Below are 15,585 nucleotides of genomic sequence, written 5' to 3'. Positions count from 1 at the left end.
AAAACCTCAGCGCCTAGGACTTGCCGATCGCATGGTCGGCGGTTCGAATCCCTGCGGCAGTGTGTGCTCCCGCTGCCCAGTCCCAGCACCTGCCAACCTAGCAGTTCGAAAGCACCCCTGGGTGCAAGTAGATAAATAGGGACCGCTTACTAGCGGGAAGGTAAACGGCGTTTCCGTGTGCAGCTCTGGCTCGCCAGAGTAGCTTCGTCACGCTGGCCACGTGACCCGGAAGTGTCTGCGGACAGCGCTGGCTCCCGGCCTCTAGAGTGAGATGAGCGCACAACCCTAGAGTCTGTCAAGACTGGCCCCTACGGGGAGGGGTACCTTTACCTTTACCTTAATGTGCTTTAAATATTTGATGTGTATGCAGCCCTCGTCCAGCCTACTGCTCAATGTACAGCATCCCCAGCAGAACAGGGCCACATCACACATTGCACAAAACATTTATATAAAAGGAGGAAAGGAGAACTTTCTGTGCTAGAAAGAATGTGCAACTTCCAAATGAATGTCCATGCAGTGGGAAACACGCATCTGTGAGCATCACATGTGATGATACACACATGGTTTCATGGGTGTAGCCAGGATTTTTGTTGGGGAGGGGCAGGCCTTTTGTTGGGGGGGGCAGAACCTCAGTTTGTTATGTACCTTTATTGATTTTTATTGATTTGAGGGGGCAGCTGCCCCTCCCTGCCTATGTCCTTGCATGGTTTGCATATTATTGCCTACACAAAAATGTGTACTGTAGGACTCTCACAATGACAGCTGTTCCCAGTCTGCATAAGGGGGCACACTAATGCAAGGGGCTAAAGGGTTCCTTGCAAAATTAAGCCACTATTTTGGATGCAGCATTTCCCCAATATGTCCCCCTGGAGTGTTGAAGCCCTGAGAACATAATAATAATAATAATAATAATAATAATAATAATAATAATAATAATAATAATTATACCCCGCCCATCTGGCTGGGTTTCCCCAGCCACTCTGGGCAGCTTCCAACACAATATTAAAATAAAGTAATGCATCAAACATTAAAAGCTTCCCTAAACAGGGCTGCCTTCAGATGTCGTCTAAAAGTCTGGTAGGAAGCCAAGTCAGACTACTGGTCCATCTAACTCAGTATTGACTACACTGACTATCAGCAGTTCTCCAGGGTTTCAGAACTGTGTGACTCGCAGCCCTACGCCTAGAGATGCCGGGCGATTGAGCCTAGGATCTTCTGCATACAAAGCTCAGGCCTTTCCCTTGCGTGCAGCTTCGAACTCCCACTCTGTCAAAATATGGGCAATGGAATCTCAGGGGAGAAAAGGAGAACCAAAGACTCCTTGATACAGGTGGAGCAACAGCGGACAGAGATGGCAGGGGCGAAGTGTCCCAAAGCATGACCATTGCCCAGAGGCAACTGCAAGAGGTACCTTACAGCTTTCCATCAGGCTCTCATCCAGTGTGGTGGCAACCATTATATACAATAATCTTTATTGTCATTGTCCCATACAGAACAACGAAATTACCAAGGAAACCCAGTTTTAATCTGGAGCGGGGATTGCATCCAGGTACCAAAAATGTGGCAGCTGTGAAAACCAGTGGACAGTTAGATTTCATACTCCGGATGGGGTGATTCTATTTCAATGCTTGCATGTTTTTAAAAGAAAACCTCCCTCCGAAAAGAAAGGCAGCATGTCAGGGAGAACGATGCTAACCCAGACCACTCCCTGCTGTGCTAGTTTTCTACCTGCAGGATTAAAAACAAATACAGTGGTACCTCGGGTTAAGTACTTAATTCGTTCCGGGGGTCTGTTCTTAACCTGAAGCACCACTTTAGCTAATGGGGCCTCCCGCTGCTGCCGCGCCGCCGGAGCACGATTTCTGTTCTCATCCTGAAGCAAAGTTCTTAACCTGAAGCACTATTTCTGGGTTAGCGGAGTCTGTAACCTGAAGCGTATATAACCTGAAGCGTATGTAACCCGAGGTACCACTGTAAATAAAATACACGGGAGCAGTGAAAAACGCGACTCCCCCGCCCCCCGCGATCCTGCGAGAAAACGCAGCCGGGGGCGAGGGGTGAAGCCTCCCTCCCAAAGCCCCGCGGGCTCGCCGGCGAAGGGCCGAGAAGGCGGCGCGGCCAGGGTGGGGGGCCGGCAGGCGGGAAAGCAAGCAAGGGCGGAGCGGCCTGGCCGGTGGCGGAAGGGGCCGGGCGAGGCGGGCCGGGTTTCCGCGGCGGAAGGAGAGGCGGCTGCCTTGAGCGACGGAGGCCCCGCCAGGAGTGGCCGCGGGAGCAGCGATCGGTGAAACCGTTGGCCTGGCGGCCTGGGCCCGCTGCCAGGTGAGCTGCCGCCCGTTTACTTTTGCATTTTACCTCAGCGCCTCGCCGGGCGCTCGCTGGTGAAAGGCTGAGGGAAGTCAGGCCAGGCTGGGTAGGCCTCGCGCGGGACTAAAACTGCTGCGTATTTATAGATGCAGCGCATCTTTTTGAGCTTCCGAGACATGTAAGGGTGAGGAAATGCTGGATTGAATACATTGCATGGAGGGTTTGTTTGTTGTTGTTTTTAAATTAACCAAAGCTCAGTTTTAAAGCAAACGTTAATCTGTGGTGTTGGCTTTTTTATTTTATTTTTATTTTGGGGTAATCGTTCTTGCTTTCATTTCCAGTACGCAAAAAACCAATGGTCACAACGATATAGGGAAAAGGGGGGGGGGGAGAGAGGAGGGTCGTATTACAACAAAATAGCATTATAATTCCAGACTATTGTTCTTCATAAGTATGTTATCCAATAACAGGTTTTTTCCAAAGGAAACCGTGAGAAGAGGGCTGCTGCTGGTCATGTTGCTTTAATTTGATGTATTCAATAAACGGATGCCAAACTTCAGAAAAAGTTGTGCTTTGTTTTTTGGTAGCGTAGCATTCAGGTATAATTTGTTAACTTCCCATTAAAGCAGTGGTCCAGATCTGCACTTCTATTGCATCATAAGGAGACTCATGTTACATTTAGGACTCTTCCACACTTAACGTTTGCTCTGCATTTCTAGGCACGGCTCCACAATTTAAACCTTCCTGTCCAACCCGCAAAAATCTGCTCTTTAGTGCTGAATTGGAGCAAATCCACTTAAAACCCGAATTGCCGTTTGCTCTGATTTAGCGGTACAGATTGGGTTTTCCTGGGGAAAGTGGCAGAGAGAAAAAAGTGCCTGGATACGGACCGGGAAAATGCAGGGCAAAAGGTTAGTGTGGATGATCCCAAAAATACATGTGCCATTAACTGTCAGTCTTGCCAATTAAAATTGATCCCTCCCAGCAATATATTCAACTGGGTTGGCAATGCTTGTTTTCAGCCCTAGTTTCAAGTGAGGAAAAGGTGGGATATTCAGTAAATAAACAAATTACCTGCTGCCTTGCAGGACATCTTTGGGAAAAGAAAAGGCCAAGGAGTAAACCCTACACAAATCCAGAGTGGAGTCTCTAAAGCGGATGGTTGGATGTCGTCTTATACACTTTCTGGCAATTCCTGCAGCCAAGCTGGTGCCAAACGTATTGCTCTGCTTCCCTTTGGACCACATCAGCAAGGCAGAGAGGGGCGGGGTCTTGTCCTCTGGGCAGTCCAGGACCTCCATGCACACTGCTCCCTAGGGAGGTCACTTTGGTGCTGCTAATGCAACAATAAGAATTGGGAGGGGCGGCAGCAGTTATTAATTGCTGGTCTCTGCAGACACAGCAGGTGCTGTGATTCTCCAGTACTTTGACTTCACCCCTGGAGGCGCACTCTATTTCTGTTGAGACAGACGGATGACAACAAATAAATAAAATATGAAAGACATTAAAACATTTGCCTTTAGTGGTGTGTCAGTTTCTTTTATGCAGGTTCTTCTCAGAAGCAAAATGGCAACTTCTACAATGGTGGGTACTGGTCTTGTTTCAGTGTCCAGTGCTTTGAGAGAGATGTTTATTGCTTAACTAATTTTCTCCCTCTGTGTGTGTGTGTTGGTCTGCATCCTGAACAATTCTGTCTTGCGTTTCAGAACTTTGCTGAATTTCTTCGGCCAGAAGCTATCCTGCAAGTGAAAAGTTTTTGTCAAGAGTCTGCTTGAATGTAGGAAAAGACGTGCTTGATGGTTGACAAAGAAATTTCCACACAAGGTAGACGTAAAGCCAAGTAAGCTTTCAATGCAAATTAGAACAGCTTGCAACTCACTCTGGAGCTGTAAGCATTGGCTTTATGTGATCACTTCATGACATTTCCTTGTGTTAAGATGCTGCCCATTTCTGGGTAGGACCTTATTTCAAGTGCTGAATATTCCTTTTTTAAAATGAAGCTTTAGTGATAAGGAGCTTGCAAGATTGAGTTTAATTTTGTGAAGTTGTCCATCAAGATACAGCTGTAGACGCTCCTGCTGTGTGGTCATTAGGAGATCCGGCGGAACTGCAGGGAGCCCCTCAGAAGGCAGCCATGGAGAAAATGGCTAGGGTGACCACTGCCCTTGGTGGCAATACCATCACTGGACGGACCATGTTCTGCCACCTGGATGCCCCTGCCAATGCCATTAGTGTATGTCGTGATGCTGCCCAGGTAGTGGTAGCTGGGCGTAACATCTTTAAGATCTACTCTATAGAAGAAGACCAGTTTGTGGAGAAGCTGAACTTGCGTGTTGGCCGCAAGCCATCCCTGAACTTCAGCTGTGCCGACGTGGTGTGGCACCAGATGGATGAGAACTTGTTGGCCACAGCCGCCACCAATGGCGTCGTCGTGACCTGGAACCTCGGCAAACCATCTCGTAACAAGCAGGACCAGCTCTTCACCGAGCACAAAAGAACAGTTAACAAGGTGTGCTTCCACCCCACGGAGGTGTACATGCTTCTCAGTGGCTCCCAGGATGGCTACATGAAATGCTTTGACCTGCGCAAGAAAGATTCTGTTAGCACATTCTCAGGTAAGGAGTCATTTCCTGAATTTGCCATGTCTGACTCTTAACACTCTCAGCAATGGTCAATAGTCCCTTTTTCTAGTTACACCTAGTCAAAGGGCAGTGCTATGAGTTTGTTGGGGCTGGGCCGAAAGCAAGGTGTGACCAAATTATTGAGAGAGAATCTGATTTGGCCCGTGAGCCTCAAATCTGTTGTGCTAGAGTATGATTACAGATGGTGAGTGTCATCTAGATGAGCTGCCATATATGAAACTTGCTAAATATGCTGTCTGTTGCATTATCTTTCAGGTCAATCAGAAAGTGTCCGTGACGTCCAGTTTAGTATACGTGATTACTTTACCTTTGCTGCAACCTTTGAGAATGGAAATGTTCAGCTGTGGGACATCCGCCGGCCTGACCGGTACGAGAGGATGTTCACAGCCCATAATGGGCCCGTATTCTGTTGTGATTGGCACCCGGAAGACAGGTATGGACAGCACGCTCCTTTTTTCCCTATGGCACTATCTCAAGTTGTGCACTAGGATTCTCTGTTCTGTAGCTTATCTTTCTCTGTTCCCTGCCCGTAGAACATACTTCCTTCTTAAATATGCAGTTTTCTCTTCCTATTTTTAAACATTATTTTAGACAGCCATGGAGAACTTACTGTTCTTAAGATTGCCTTCCTCAAGTAAAAATCTTCCGTGTAATGCTTTGTTTTTAAGCATTATATTATAGAAAAGCATCTTAGAAAGCTCAAAGCTCTTTCTCCAAGAGCTTGTTTTTGTTAGTATGCTGTATAAATTATTTTCCTAAATTTGAAATTCTAGGCTAAGAACTGCAGCATAGGTTCCTAACTTGTGGCCCTTCAGATGTTACTGACGTCTAGCTCCAGTCATTCCTGACTAGGGGCCATGCTGGCTAAGGCTTATGGGAGCTGTAGCCCAACAGCATTTGGGGATGTATGAAGGTTTTGTCATGCAGATAAGAAAAGAAGACACACAGGTGTGTGAGAGCAAGGATCGGGATGTGTGCTCACCTCACCCCTCACTGTCACTGATGACTTCACTATAAGCCCTCAGGAGTAGAGACATGGAGGCTCCAATTCCCATCAGCTCCAGCCAGCATGACTCCTGGTCAGCCATGATGGGAGCTGTAGTTGAACATATTTGGAGGACCACAGGTTAGCCCCTCATACTTTAGCAGTATTGTGAGTTGGTAGCTGGGTATATGGTCAGTGTAGATCATGTATAAGAAAAGTGGTGGTTGCCGAACTGTTTACTGGCCACTTAAGCTTCTCTTCTCTTCATCTAGGGGCTGGTTGGCCACAGGGGGCCGAGATAAGATGGTAAAGGTCTGGGATATGAACACCAACCGGGCTAAAGAGATATACTGTGTGCAGACAATAGCCTCTGTGGCAAGGGTCAAGTGGCGGCCTGAATGCAAACACCACATTGCCACATGCTCCATGATGGTGGACCACAACATCTATGTGTGGGATGTACGTCGGCCTTTCATCCCCTCTGCCATGTTTGAGGAACACAAAGATGTCACCACAGGGATTGTGTGGCGTCATCTCCATGATCCTTACTTCCTCCTGTCTGGCTCTAAGGACAGCACTCTTTACCAGCATATCTTCAAGGATGCCATCCAGCCTATTGACCGGGCTAACCCTGAGGGGCTTTGTTACAGCCTCTTTGGGGACCTGGCTTTTGCTGCCAAGGAGAGCCTCATCTCCTCTGATTCTAACCGTAAGCGTGATCGGCGCCATCCTATCTTCTTCAAGCGCAAGTTAGACCCCACAGAACAGTTTGAGTACATCTCCTCGTCCAGTGCCCTAAGTGTATTTGAAGCAGACACAGAGTGTGATGCTGGTAGCATGGACTGGTTTGTGCGGACCGCCAAGCAGTATGTGCTGACAGGGAGACCGCTGGCAGAGCTGTGTGACCATAATGCCAAAGTAGCCAAAGAGCTCAAGCGCAACCAGGTAAGGGCTCCCTTTGTGCAGGAGTTACCGTATTTTTCGCTCTATTGGACGCACCGGACCACAGGACGCACCTAGTTTTTAGAGGGGGAAATCAAGGAAAAAAATATTATCCCCCCCCCAGCCCCAAAGAGCAACGGACAGGCTGCATGCAGCCTATCCACTTCTCCCAGAGCTTCTCGGGGCTGCGGGGGAAGCCCGGGTTTCCCCCCCCCCAGCCCCAAAGAGCAAAGAAGCCAAGACAGCGCACGGGATCCATGGCCGCGCAACCTCTCCAGCCAGGAGCTAAACCTCTCCAGTGCAGCTAAAGAAGACAAGGCAGCAAGCGTGATCCATCCCGCTCATTGCCTTGGCTTCTTCTTTAGCCTTGCACAGCATCTTTAGTCTTGCGCAATGGGATGGATTGCGCCCGCTGTCCACCGGGGCTGGACTAGATGACTCCTGGGGTTCCCTTCCAACCCTGCAATTCTATGACCTTGGAAGGTGTTTGGGGTCTCCACCACTGGAGGCTTTTAAGCAGCGGTTGGGGGACCATCTGTCTGGCGTTCTTTAGCTGTGATTCCTACATTGTGAGGGGGCTGGGCTAGATGACCCTTGGGTGGCCCTCCCAACTCTATACAGTCCTACAGTTCTGCGGCAGGAGATCCACAGCCACTTCACACAATGCCCACTCCCAATTTTCATCTGAGAGACATGTCTCTCAGTACCCCCCTACCTGCCACACTTCCCCCACCCCACTTAAGCTGAGGGAATTCCTGCCCAGAGAAACTCCCAGCAATCAAGGAGGAGGAATCCGCTGAAGCCGTGAGCAGCGGAGGATCCATGGTCCCCTTCCTTCTCTCCTCCGTAGTTGCTTTGAAGCAGGAAAGTGGGAGAGGAGCTGCTTACACGAGTGTAAGCTGCTCCCCTCCCACATTGCCGCTTCAAAGCAATCACGGAGGAGGGAATCCGCTGAAGCCTCCAGCAGGGGAGGATCCATGGTCCCCTTCCTTCTCTCCTCCGTAGTTGCTTTGAAGGAGGAAAGTGGGAGAGGAGCTGCTTACACGAGTGTAAGCTGCTCCCCTCCCACTTTGCTGCTTCAAAGCAATCACGGAGGAGGGAATCCGCTGAAGCCTCCAGCAGGGGAGGATCCATGGTCCCCTTCCTTCCCTCCTCCGTGTTTGCTCTGAAGGAGGAAAGTGGGAGAGGAGCTGCTTACACGAGTGTAAGCTGCTCCCCTCCCACTTTGCTGCTTCAAAGCAATCACGGAGGAGGGAATCCGCTGAAGCCTCCAGCAGGGGAGGATCCATGGTCCCCTTCCTTCCCTCCTCCGTGGTTGCTTTGAAGGAGGAAAGTGGGAGAGGAGCTGCTTACACGAGTGTAAGCTGCTCCCCTCCCACTTTGCTCCTTCAAAGGGAGCCCGGGAGGAGGGAATCTGCTGCAGCCTCCAGCAGCGAAGAGGATCCATGGGTCCCCTCTTTCCTTCCTCCGTGGTTGTTTTGAAGCAGGAAAGTGGGAGAGGAGCTGCTTACACGAGTGTAAACTGCCCCCCTCCCACTTTCCTGCTTCAAAGCAATTACGGAGGAGGAATCCGAAAGTGGGAGAGGAGCTGCTTACACGAGTGTAAGCTGCTCCCCTCCCACTTTGCTGCTTCAAAGGGAGCCCGGGAGGAGGGAATCTGCTGCAGCCTCGAGCAGCGAAGAGGATCCATGAGTCCCCTCTTTCCCTCCTCCGTGGTTGCTTTGAAGCAGGAAAGTGGGAGAGGAGCTGCTTACACGAGTGTAAGCTGCTCCCCTCCCACTTTGCTCCTTCAAAGGGAGCCCGGGAGGAGGGAATCTGCTGCAGCCTCCAGCAGCGAAGAGGATCCATGGGTCCCCTCTTTCCTTCCTCCGTGGTTGTTTTGAAGCAGGAAAGTGGGAGAGGAGCTGCTTACACGAGTGTAAACTGCCCCCCTCCCACTTTCCTGCTTCAAAGCAATTACGGAGGAGGAATCCGAAAGTGGGAGAGGAGCTGCTTACACGAGTGTAAGCTGCTCCCCTCCCACTTTGCTGCTTCAAAGGGAGCCCGGGAGGAGGGAATCTGCTGCAGCCTCGAGCAGCGAAGAGGATCCATGGGTCCCCTCTTTCCCTCCTCCGTGGTTGCTTTGAAGCAGGAAAGTGGGAGAGGAGCTGCTTACACGAGTGTAAGCTGCTCCCCTCCCACATTGCCGCTTCAAAGGGAGCCCGGGAGGAGGGAATCTGCTTTAAAGGGGCTGCGCGGCTTCTCCTGGCTTTTCTGGGAGGTGGGGGGATTCCCCCACCTCGTAGAAAAGCCTGCAGGAGCCGCGCAGCCTTTAAAGAGGGTGCCGCTCTTGGGGGCTTTTCCCCCAGGAGGGAGAAGGGACTGCTGCAGCCAGTCACTCCCTTCTCCCTCCTAGAGAAAAGCCCGCAAGAGCGCACGAAGCTTGCGTGCGGCTCTTGAGGGCTTTTCCCGCCTGCCTCCCCCCTGCATTCGCTCCATAGGACGCACACACATTTTCCCTTGCTTTTTAGGAGGGAAAAAGTGCGTCCTATGGTGCGAAAAATACGGTATTCGCTGATACTTTGGTAGATTTGGGGAGGGGGCTACAACATATCCTAGTCCCAATGGGCACCCAGGAAGGAGATGCCATGGTTGATTGTACTGGAATCCAAACCTCCAGCATGTATGTTCAACTCAGAGTACCAGAAGTCTCTTTGCTGAAGTTGGCGGCTTGTGATGAAGCCAGAACATGAGCCTGAATTAGAGCCTTAAGTCAAGTGTGGGGAAACTATGGCTTTTCTGATGTTGGACTCCCAGTTCCCATCAGCCTCAACCAGTGTGGCCAGTGGCTGAGGATAATGGGAGTTACTGTCCAGTAACACATGGGGCTCTAGTCAAGTAACTTTTACTTAGAATAGGCCTATTGAAATGAATAGTCAAGACTAATTTTAATTCCAGTGAGTCTGCCTTGAGTGCAATTGATGGAGGGCCATAAAGTTTCCCATTCCTGCCTTAAGTGGCACAAGGAGAATGTGTAGTGAGCAGAAGTCTATACTTGTAGTATATTTAAGAGACTTTACCAATCCAGAGATATTCTACTTCCTACCAGTTGCCGATCAGAAGGTCGGCGGTTCGAATCTCCGCGATGGGGTGAGCTCCCATTGTTCGGTCCTTGCTCCTGCCCACCTAGCAGTTCGAAAGCACGCAGTGCAAGTAGATAAATAGGTGCTGCTCCAGCGGGAAGGTAAACGGCATTTCCATGCGCTGCTCTGGTTCGCCAGAAGCGGCTTAAGTCATGCTGGCCACATGACCTGGAAGCTGTACGCTGGCTCCCTCGGCCAGTAAAGCGAGATGAGCACCGCAACCCCAGAATCGTCCACGACTGGACCTAATGGTCAGGGGTCCCTTTACCTTTACCAGTTGTAGAGGCTGATGTTGCATGTGTTATTCCTCTGCTGTGAACTAAGTCTCAGTCCTGAAATTCCTGAGAGAGAGCTAGGAGTTTCCTGGCATGTAAAGAGGAGTCCAGGGCTATGTTCAGCCCCTCTCCCATAAGACATTACCTGAAATTGTTGCGGTGGTGTGTGGTGGCCTCCAGCCCAGTACCTCACTCTTCATGTCTCATTTTCCTCTATTCCTTTTCCTTAGCTAAAAGACATGGTGTTGATAGTTTAACTCTTTCTGTTCTTTCTCTTATTTGTCAGGTTGCTCAGACATGGACCATGCTCCGAATTATTTACTCTGGCCCTAGCACTGTGCCCTCTTCAAACCTTAATCACAGCATTGGGAAGAGTAGTTCCAGCCTTCCACTCATGAACAGGTAAAAAAGGCTTCAGCATCCTTGATCTTGGTTGTGAGATGGGAGGTAGAAAGTTGACTGTGGCAAATGTAGGTGGGCTGGTTGCATGAGAGGTCTCATTTACACATTACCAGCACCATTTGCATTAAGCAGAGTGTTCATCTGGTTAAAAGTGAGACAACTCGCATTTCCACTCTTGAGCCCTTGCAAATAGGGCATACTACAGGGCAGAAAAAAATGCACCTTGCTGATAAGTTCAGAAGTGCTACCGGTCTCTCAGTAGGTTCTCATGTGAGCCGTGAGAAAAATTCAACTCAAAATCTTAATGATACAATATTTGTGTGGTTACTTGGTTACCAGGAATTGCAACCAGTGGGGGACTTGGATGTTGAAGGGAAGCTGGAAGCATCAGGTTTTACCTGGGTGTAACACAGATTTGTGTTTCTCTTCCAGCTTTAACTTGAAAGATATTCCTTCTGGGATAGGCAGTGAGTCAAGGATGGAGAGGAGCAAGGGAGAGAACCGACCTGAAAACATCCTCATGGATTCTTCCTCCACACTGATCAATAACGATGGTGAGAATGGTGACATACCTCTCCCCCAACCCTGCATAGAAACCTAAGAACTGTTTCTCACTCCCTTCTCTGCTTCCCTCTTTTTTTTATTCTTGGATATCTAGAGAACGAAGAGACTGAAGGCAGTGATGTCCCTGCAGATTATCTCCTTGGGGATGTGGAAGGAGATGAAGATGACCTGTACATGATAGACCATGAGAATCCTCACAGTGAGTGTATATACTCTTGAGAACTGTTGGTCCTTCCTGTTCCCCTTTCTGTGTTGAGTGGAATTGTTTATCTTTCCCCGTCTGCCTTCCCTCTCACGGGTCCATGTTTTCTTAACAGCTGAGGAGCAAGAGTACATCCTTCCCCAGGAGGCCTTCCCTTTGCGTCATGAGATTGTGGACAATCCCTCTGCACTGGATCACTTACAAGACAAAGCAGACTCCCCACATGTCAGTGGCAATGAGGCAGAGACTGTGTCGCTGACACCTGTGGAATCTTTCTCCCTGATCTCCATCTCTCACTCTCTGTATGACAGCCGTCTGCCTGCTGACTTCTTCAGTCCCATTGTCCGTGACATGTTGCTCTTCTATGCTGAGCAGGGGGATGTGCAGATGGCGGTGTCTGTACTTATTGTGTTGGGGGATCGTATCCGGAAGGAGATTGATGACCAGGCACAGGTACCTCCCTGTTCTATATTTTAGGATTAGGATTGGGGGTCATAATTACCAGATATCTGCTGAAAGCTGCACACTCAATAAGGAACCCATCCCAATCCCAATCCCAAACTCCTATCCTGCTGCGCCTCCTCCTAACTGTTGCTGCCTATTCACCTGCCCTCCCCAAGCGAGCAAGCAGCAAGAGATACAAGGACACAACTTACCCTCTGCCTCTATCAGAGCTGGTGCTGATCAGGCACAGAAGGAGAGGCATGTGGAATGGGAAGTGGCCATGAGGAGGTCTGGGTCTGGTGAATGCCTGGATGGGAGTCTGCCCAGGATCCATTTATACTCCACCTTGAATTCCTTGTTTACTAGAAGGCAGCGAGTGTGTGAAATAAAATAGCTGCCTCTTCATGTTAATGCTTGTGGTAGTATATTAAGTGGAGTTGGTCTAAATTGTCTGGCTATCAAAACACACCTGCCAGTTATTTCCAATTTGATGGGCCAGGGCCAACTTAAAAATATCCATCTGCGGAAGAGGAACATGGAAAGATCCATATGAATTTTGCTTTTTATTTCACCTGCATTAGAAGTTGTTCATAGACTTGAGTGCATCCTTTTTTTAAAAAAAAAGATGAAACGGCAATATATGAGTATTTCAATAAAATAAAGGGTTTGAGTCGCAAGAGAGAGGTTGAAAGAGATTTCTGGAGACAAATACTGTAAGTGACTTGTGTTCAATGCCTTAAAACCCCACAGGAACACTGGTACACTTCATACATTGACTTGCTGCAGCGCTTCCAGCTGTGGAACATCTCCAATGAGGTGATCAAACTGAGCACGTGCAGAGCCATCAACTGCCTCAACCAGGCCTCCACCACACTGCACATCAACTGCAGCAATTGCAAAAGACCCATGAGCAACAAAGGCTGGATTTGTGACAGGTGAGAGGCCTGTGCAGAGACACACTCTGTGCATGTATGCACATATAGAGGTTTTAGTTTTGTGACATGCTGGGAATAATTATATGAATCTGCCTTATTCCAGGTCAGACAACTGTTCATCTGATCTGAAATTGCTTACTCTGGTGGCAGTAGCTTTCTGAGATCACAAGCAGGGGTGTTTTCCAACCTTCAGGACTGGGGATTGAACCTGGGATCTCCTGCACCCAAAGCATCTTAAATTATTGTCCCTCTTTTAAGTAGCACTTTGCATACATACTTCCTGATAAATAAAGCTAGAAGTGATTTTATTTTCCAGGAGCTAAAAATCATTTTACCACCCCACACTCGGATTACATGAAGGCTTTTGAAGCTAGGTGTGCCTTACTCATTTTATAGGAGATCATATGATGTGACCTATGATAGTGGTCTGATTCTTGAAGGATGTCCAAAGAAGGATGTAAAAAATGCCGGAATGGCCAGTTCTGGTGCTTTATTTTTAAAAAGTGTAAATTTACAACACAGTGTGCAGAGCCTCACTGACTTTACAGATGCAGAATGGACACCACAACAGTGAGAGGTTGTTATGACTTGTCACTGCCCAAGCAAATGTGTATATACATCCTTTATGCACAAAGCAGCATAGGTCATTTTACCCAGAACCTCCCATAACACCTGGCTGGTGAGGCCATAGGTAGCAGTTATCCAAGGCTTACAGATAGCTCCCCTCTCTGGGCCGAGAGCCCAGCATTCCAGGGTCCACAGATAAGCATAGCATTAAAGCAAGCCAATTTGCATATAACAGAGCAAGTGAATATAAACATACATCAGCTCATTATTGCAAAAATGACCAATTAATTGTAGCATTATCTTGACTACCAAGATGGTGTTTGCAGAGCTTCTGGAACATCTCGCCTTTGGTTCAACAAAGTGGTGTAGCAAAAGTGTTTTTAAAAATTCCTGGTAAACAAAATCACTTCACGACTGCTTACATCTTTTTCATTCAGTTTAAGAAGTATAGTGGAATACAGAAATTTAGAACAGACCTCCTCAATTTATGGTACATCAAGCCAACAGAGACATCCCAGGTGCCTGATTACAATGCGGTCATAACAAGGCAGCAAAACAGAAGTTTTTTGAGCTCCTGATGGGCTCCTATCCATTCATGACTGATGTGCTGGTTCAGTGGGTCAGAATGGATCTCTTATCTATACCTCTTGCGAACTTTATGCATCCCAATAATGCACCTCCCAATAGTGGTGAAAAATGAATTGGTGTATAATTTCAGGTGAGCCATGCTCCTACCAGCTGCAGAGACTACAACAGCTTATCACATTCTATTTATTTTTTGTATTTCTTACAATTATATCCTACCTTTCCTCCAAGGAGCTTAGGCTGGCCTGCATGTTTCTCTCTCACACACACATGACCATGCACCATTTTATTCACGCAACCCTCTGAAGTAAGTTAGGATGAGTGAGTGTGATTGACTGAAGCTTCATGGCTGAGTGAGGGACTTGAACCTGGTTCTCCCTACTCCTTGTCCATCAGTAATCACGTTAGCTCTCATTGGGACTCTTATGTTCCAGGATCTGTGTTGCATTTGACTGCTAATATAAGTCACTTTCTTCTGGTTGATTCATTCTGTGGTCTCGTTTCAGATGTCGGCAGTGTGCCAGCATGTGCGCTGTGTGCCACCACGTAGTGAAGGGTCTGTTCGTGTGGTGCCAGGGCTGCAGTCATGGTGGCCACCTGCAGCACATCATGAAATGGCTGGAGACCAGTTCCCATTGCCCTGCAGGCTGTGGTCACCTCTGTGAATACACCTGAACCTAATGGGAGCCTTTGTCCGCTGGAAAGCAAAACCTTGACGCACTGGCTGCTTAGAACTGGCACTGAGCTCTGTTTATGGGAGGCATTAGAGGCATAGTTGCACAAGAGAACTTAGTGAGTAGGATACTGTGAAGGAAAGGTGACCTTCGTTACTTCACAAAAAGCAGTGAAACTTTAAACGCTCAGGCGATTCTTCTTGAAAGCTTCTGGTCACTTACATCCTCCCCCTTTTTTACTGCTGCATAATATATTTTTTTTGTTATCACGATTCTGCACAAACCTACTTCTTAATGAGCCAAGATGGCACCATGAGACACTTTTGAGTTTCATTCCACTTTTTATACTGAATTAAAAGAACACAGTGAACTTTACTGCTTGCTGCTTTCTATAGAGTTCCCGAATCCTTTTGCATAAATGCTCCTAAAATTAGTGAGCTATGGCACAGCATCTGAATTTCTTCCTCAAAGAGGAAATCTCTTTCCAGGATATGTATTCAGCTGTATAATTTTAAGCAACATTTAAATTTCCTGCTCCCAGATGCAGATCATAAACCACTGGCCAGCAAGGGAATACTATATTTGTTACCACTTTTAGAACTTTGTAGTAAATTGCAGACTGATAAAATGCAAGAACTGGAGTTTTCGAAAGATCATCTTAATGAGCTTCTGCAAGTCAAGGAACAAATGGTTATGACTATTACTTAGAAGTAAGTCCCATGATGTTTAGTGGAGTTTACTCCCAGTGCATTAGTTTGCCCTATTGGTCTTCCTAGCAGCAATAAGAAGACAAAAAGTACAGCTATATCTTCTGTGGTGGGAGCACCTAATGATGTCAGTGCGTAGTCACTTGAGGAGATAGGCAGTCCAACAGGATCTTGGTCCTAAACTGTGAAGGGCTTTAAAGGTCAATACCAACTTATAAATTAACATAAGGCAAAT

At 48.0% G+C, this 15,585-nt stretch overlaps 1 protein-coding gene across 3 annotated transcripts; it reads left to right on the top strand.

The window, feature by feature from the left end:
• Positions 1–2,171: 2,171 nt before the first annotated feature.
• On the top strand, positions 2,172–15,018 carry WDR24 (WD repeat domain 24). Of its 3 annotated transcripts, none has more exons than XM_081169867.1 (10): positions 2,172–2,319; positions 4,011–4,919; positions 5,202–5,379; positions 6,204–6,876; positions 10,557–10,672; positions 11,105–11,226; positions 11,331–11,435; positions 11,554–11,891; positions 12,633–12,817; positions 14,476–15,018. In XM_081169867.1, exons 2-10 carry the CDS (start codon positions 4,439–4,441, stop codon positions 14,642–14,644), a joined length of 2,367 nt encoding a protein of 788 aa, XP_081025993.1. In that variant the 5' UTR covers positions 2,172–2,319; positions 4,011–4,438; the 3' UTR covers positions 14,645–15,018. The 3 variants fall into 3 exon arrangements, with proteins under 3 accessions (XP_081025993.1, XP_081025994.1, XP_081025995.1); XM_081169868.1 differs by lacking the exon at positions 2,172–2,319 and adding an exon at positions 2,371–2,488; XM_081169869.1 differs by lacking the exon at positions 2,172–2,319 and adding an exon at positions 2,384–2,482.
• The last annotated feature ends 567 nt before the right edge of the window (positions 15,019–15,585 follow it).

This window comes from Podarcis bocagei (assembly GCF_964188305.1).
Source record: "Podarcis bocagei genome assembly, chromosome: 14".
Lineage (NCBI taxonomy): Eukaryota > Metazoa > Chordata > Lepidosauria > Squamata > Lacertidae > Podarcis > Podarcis bocagei.
Note: the sequence above shows the minus strand (reverse complement) of the source record. Positions and strands in the feature narration are given on the sequence as shown.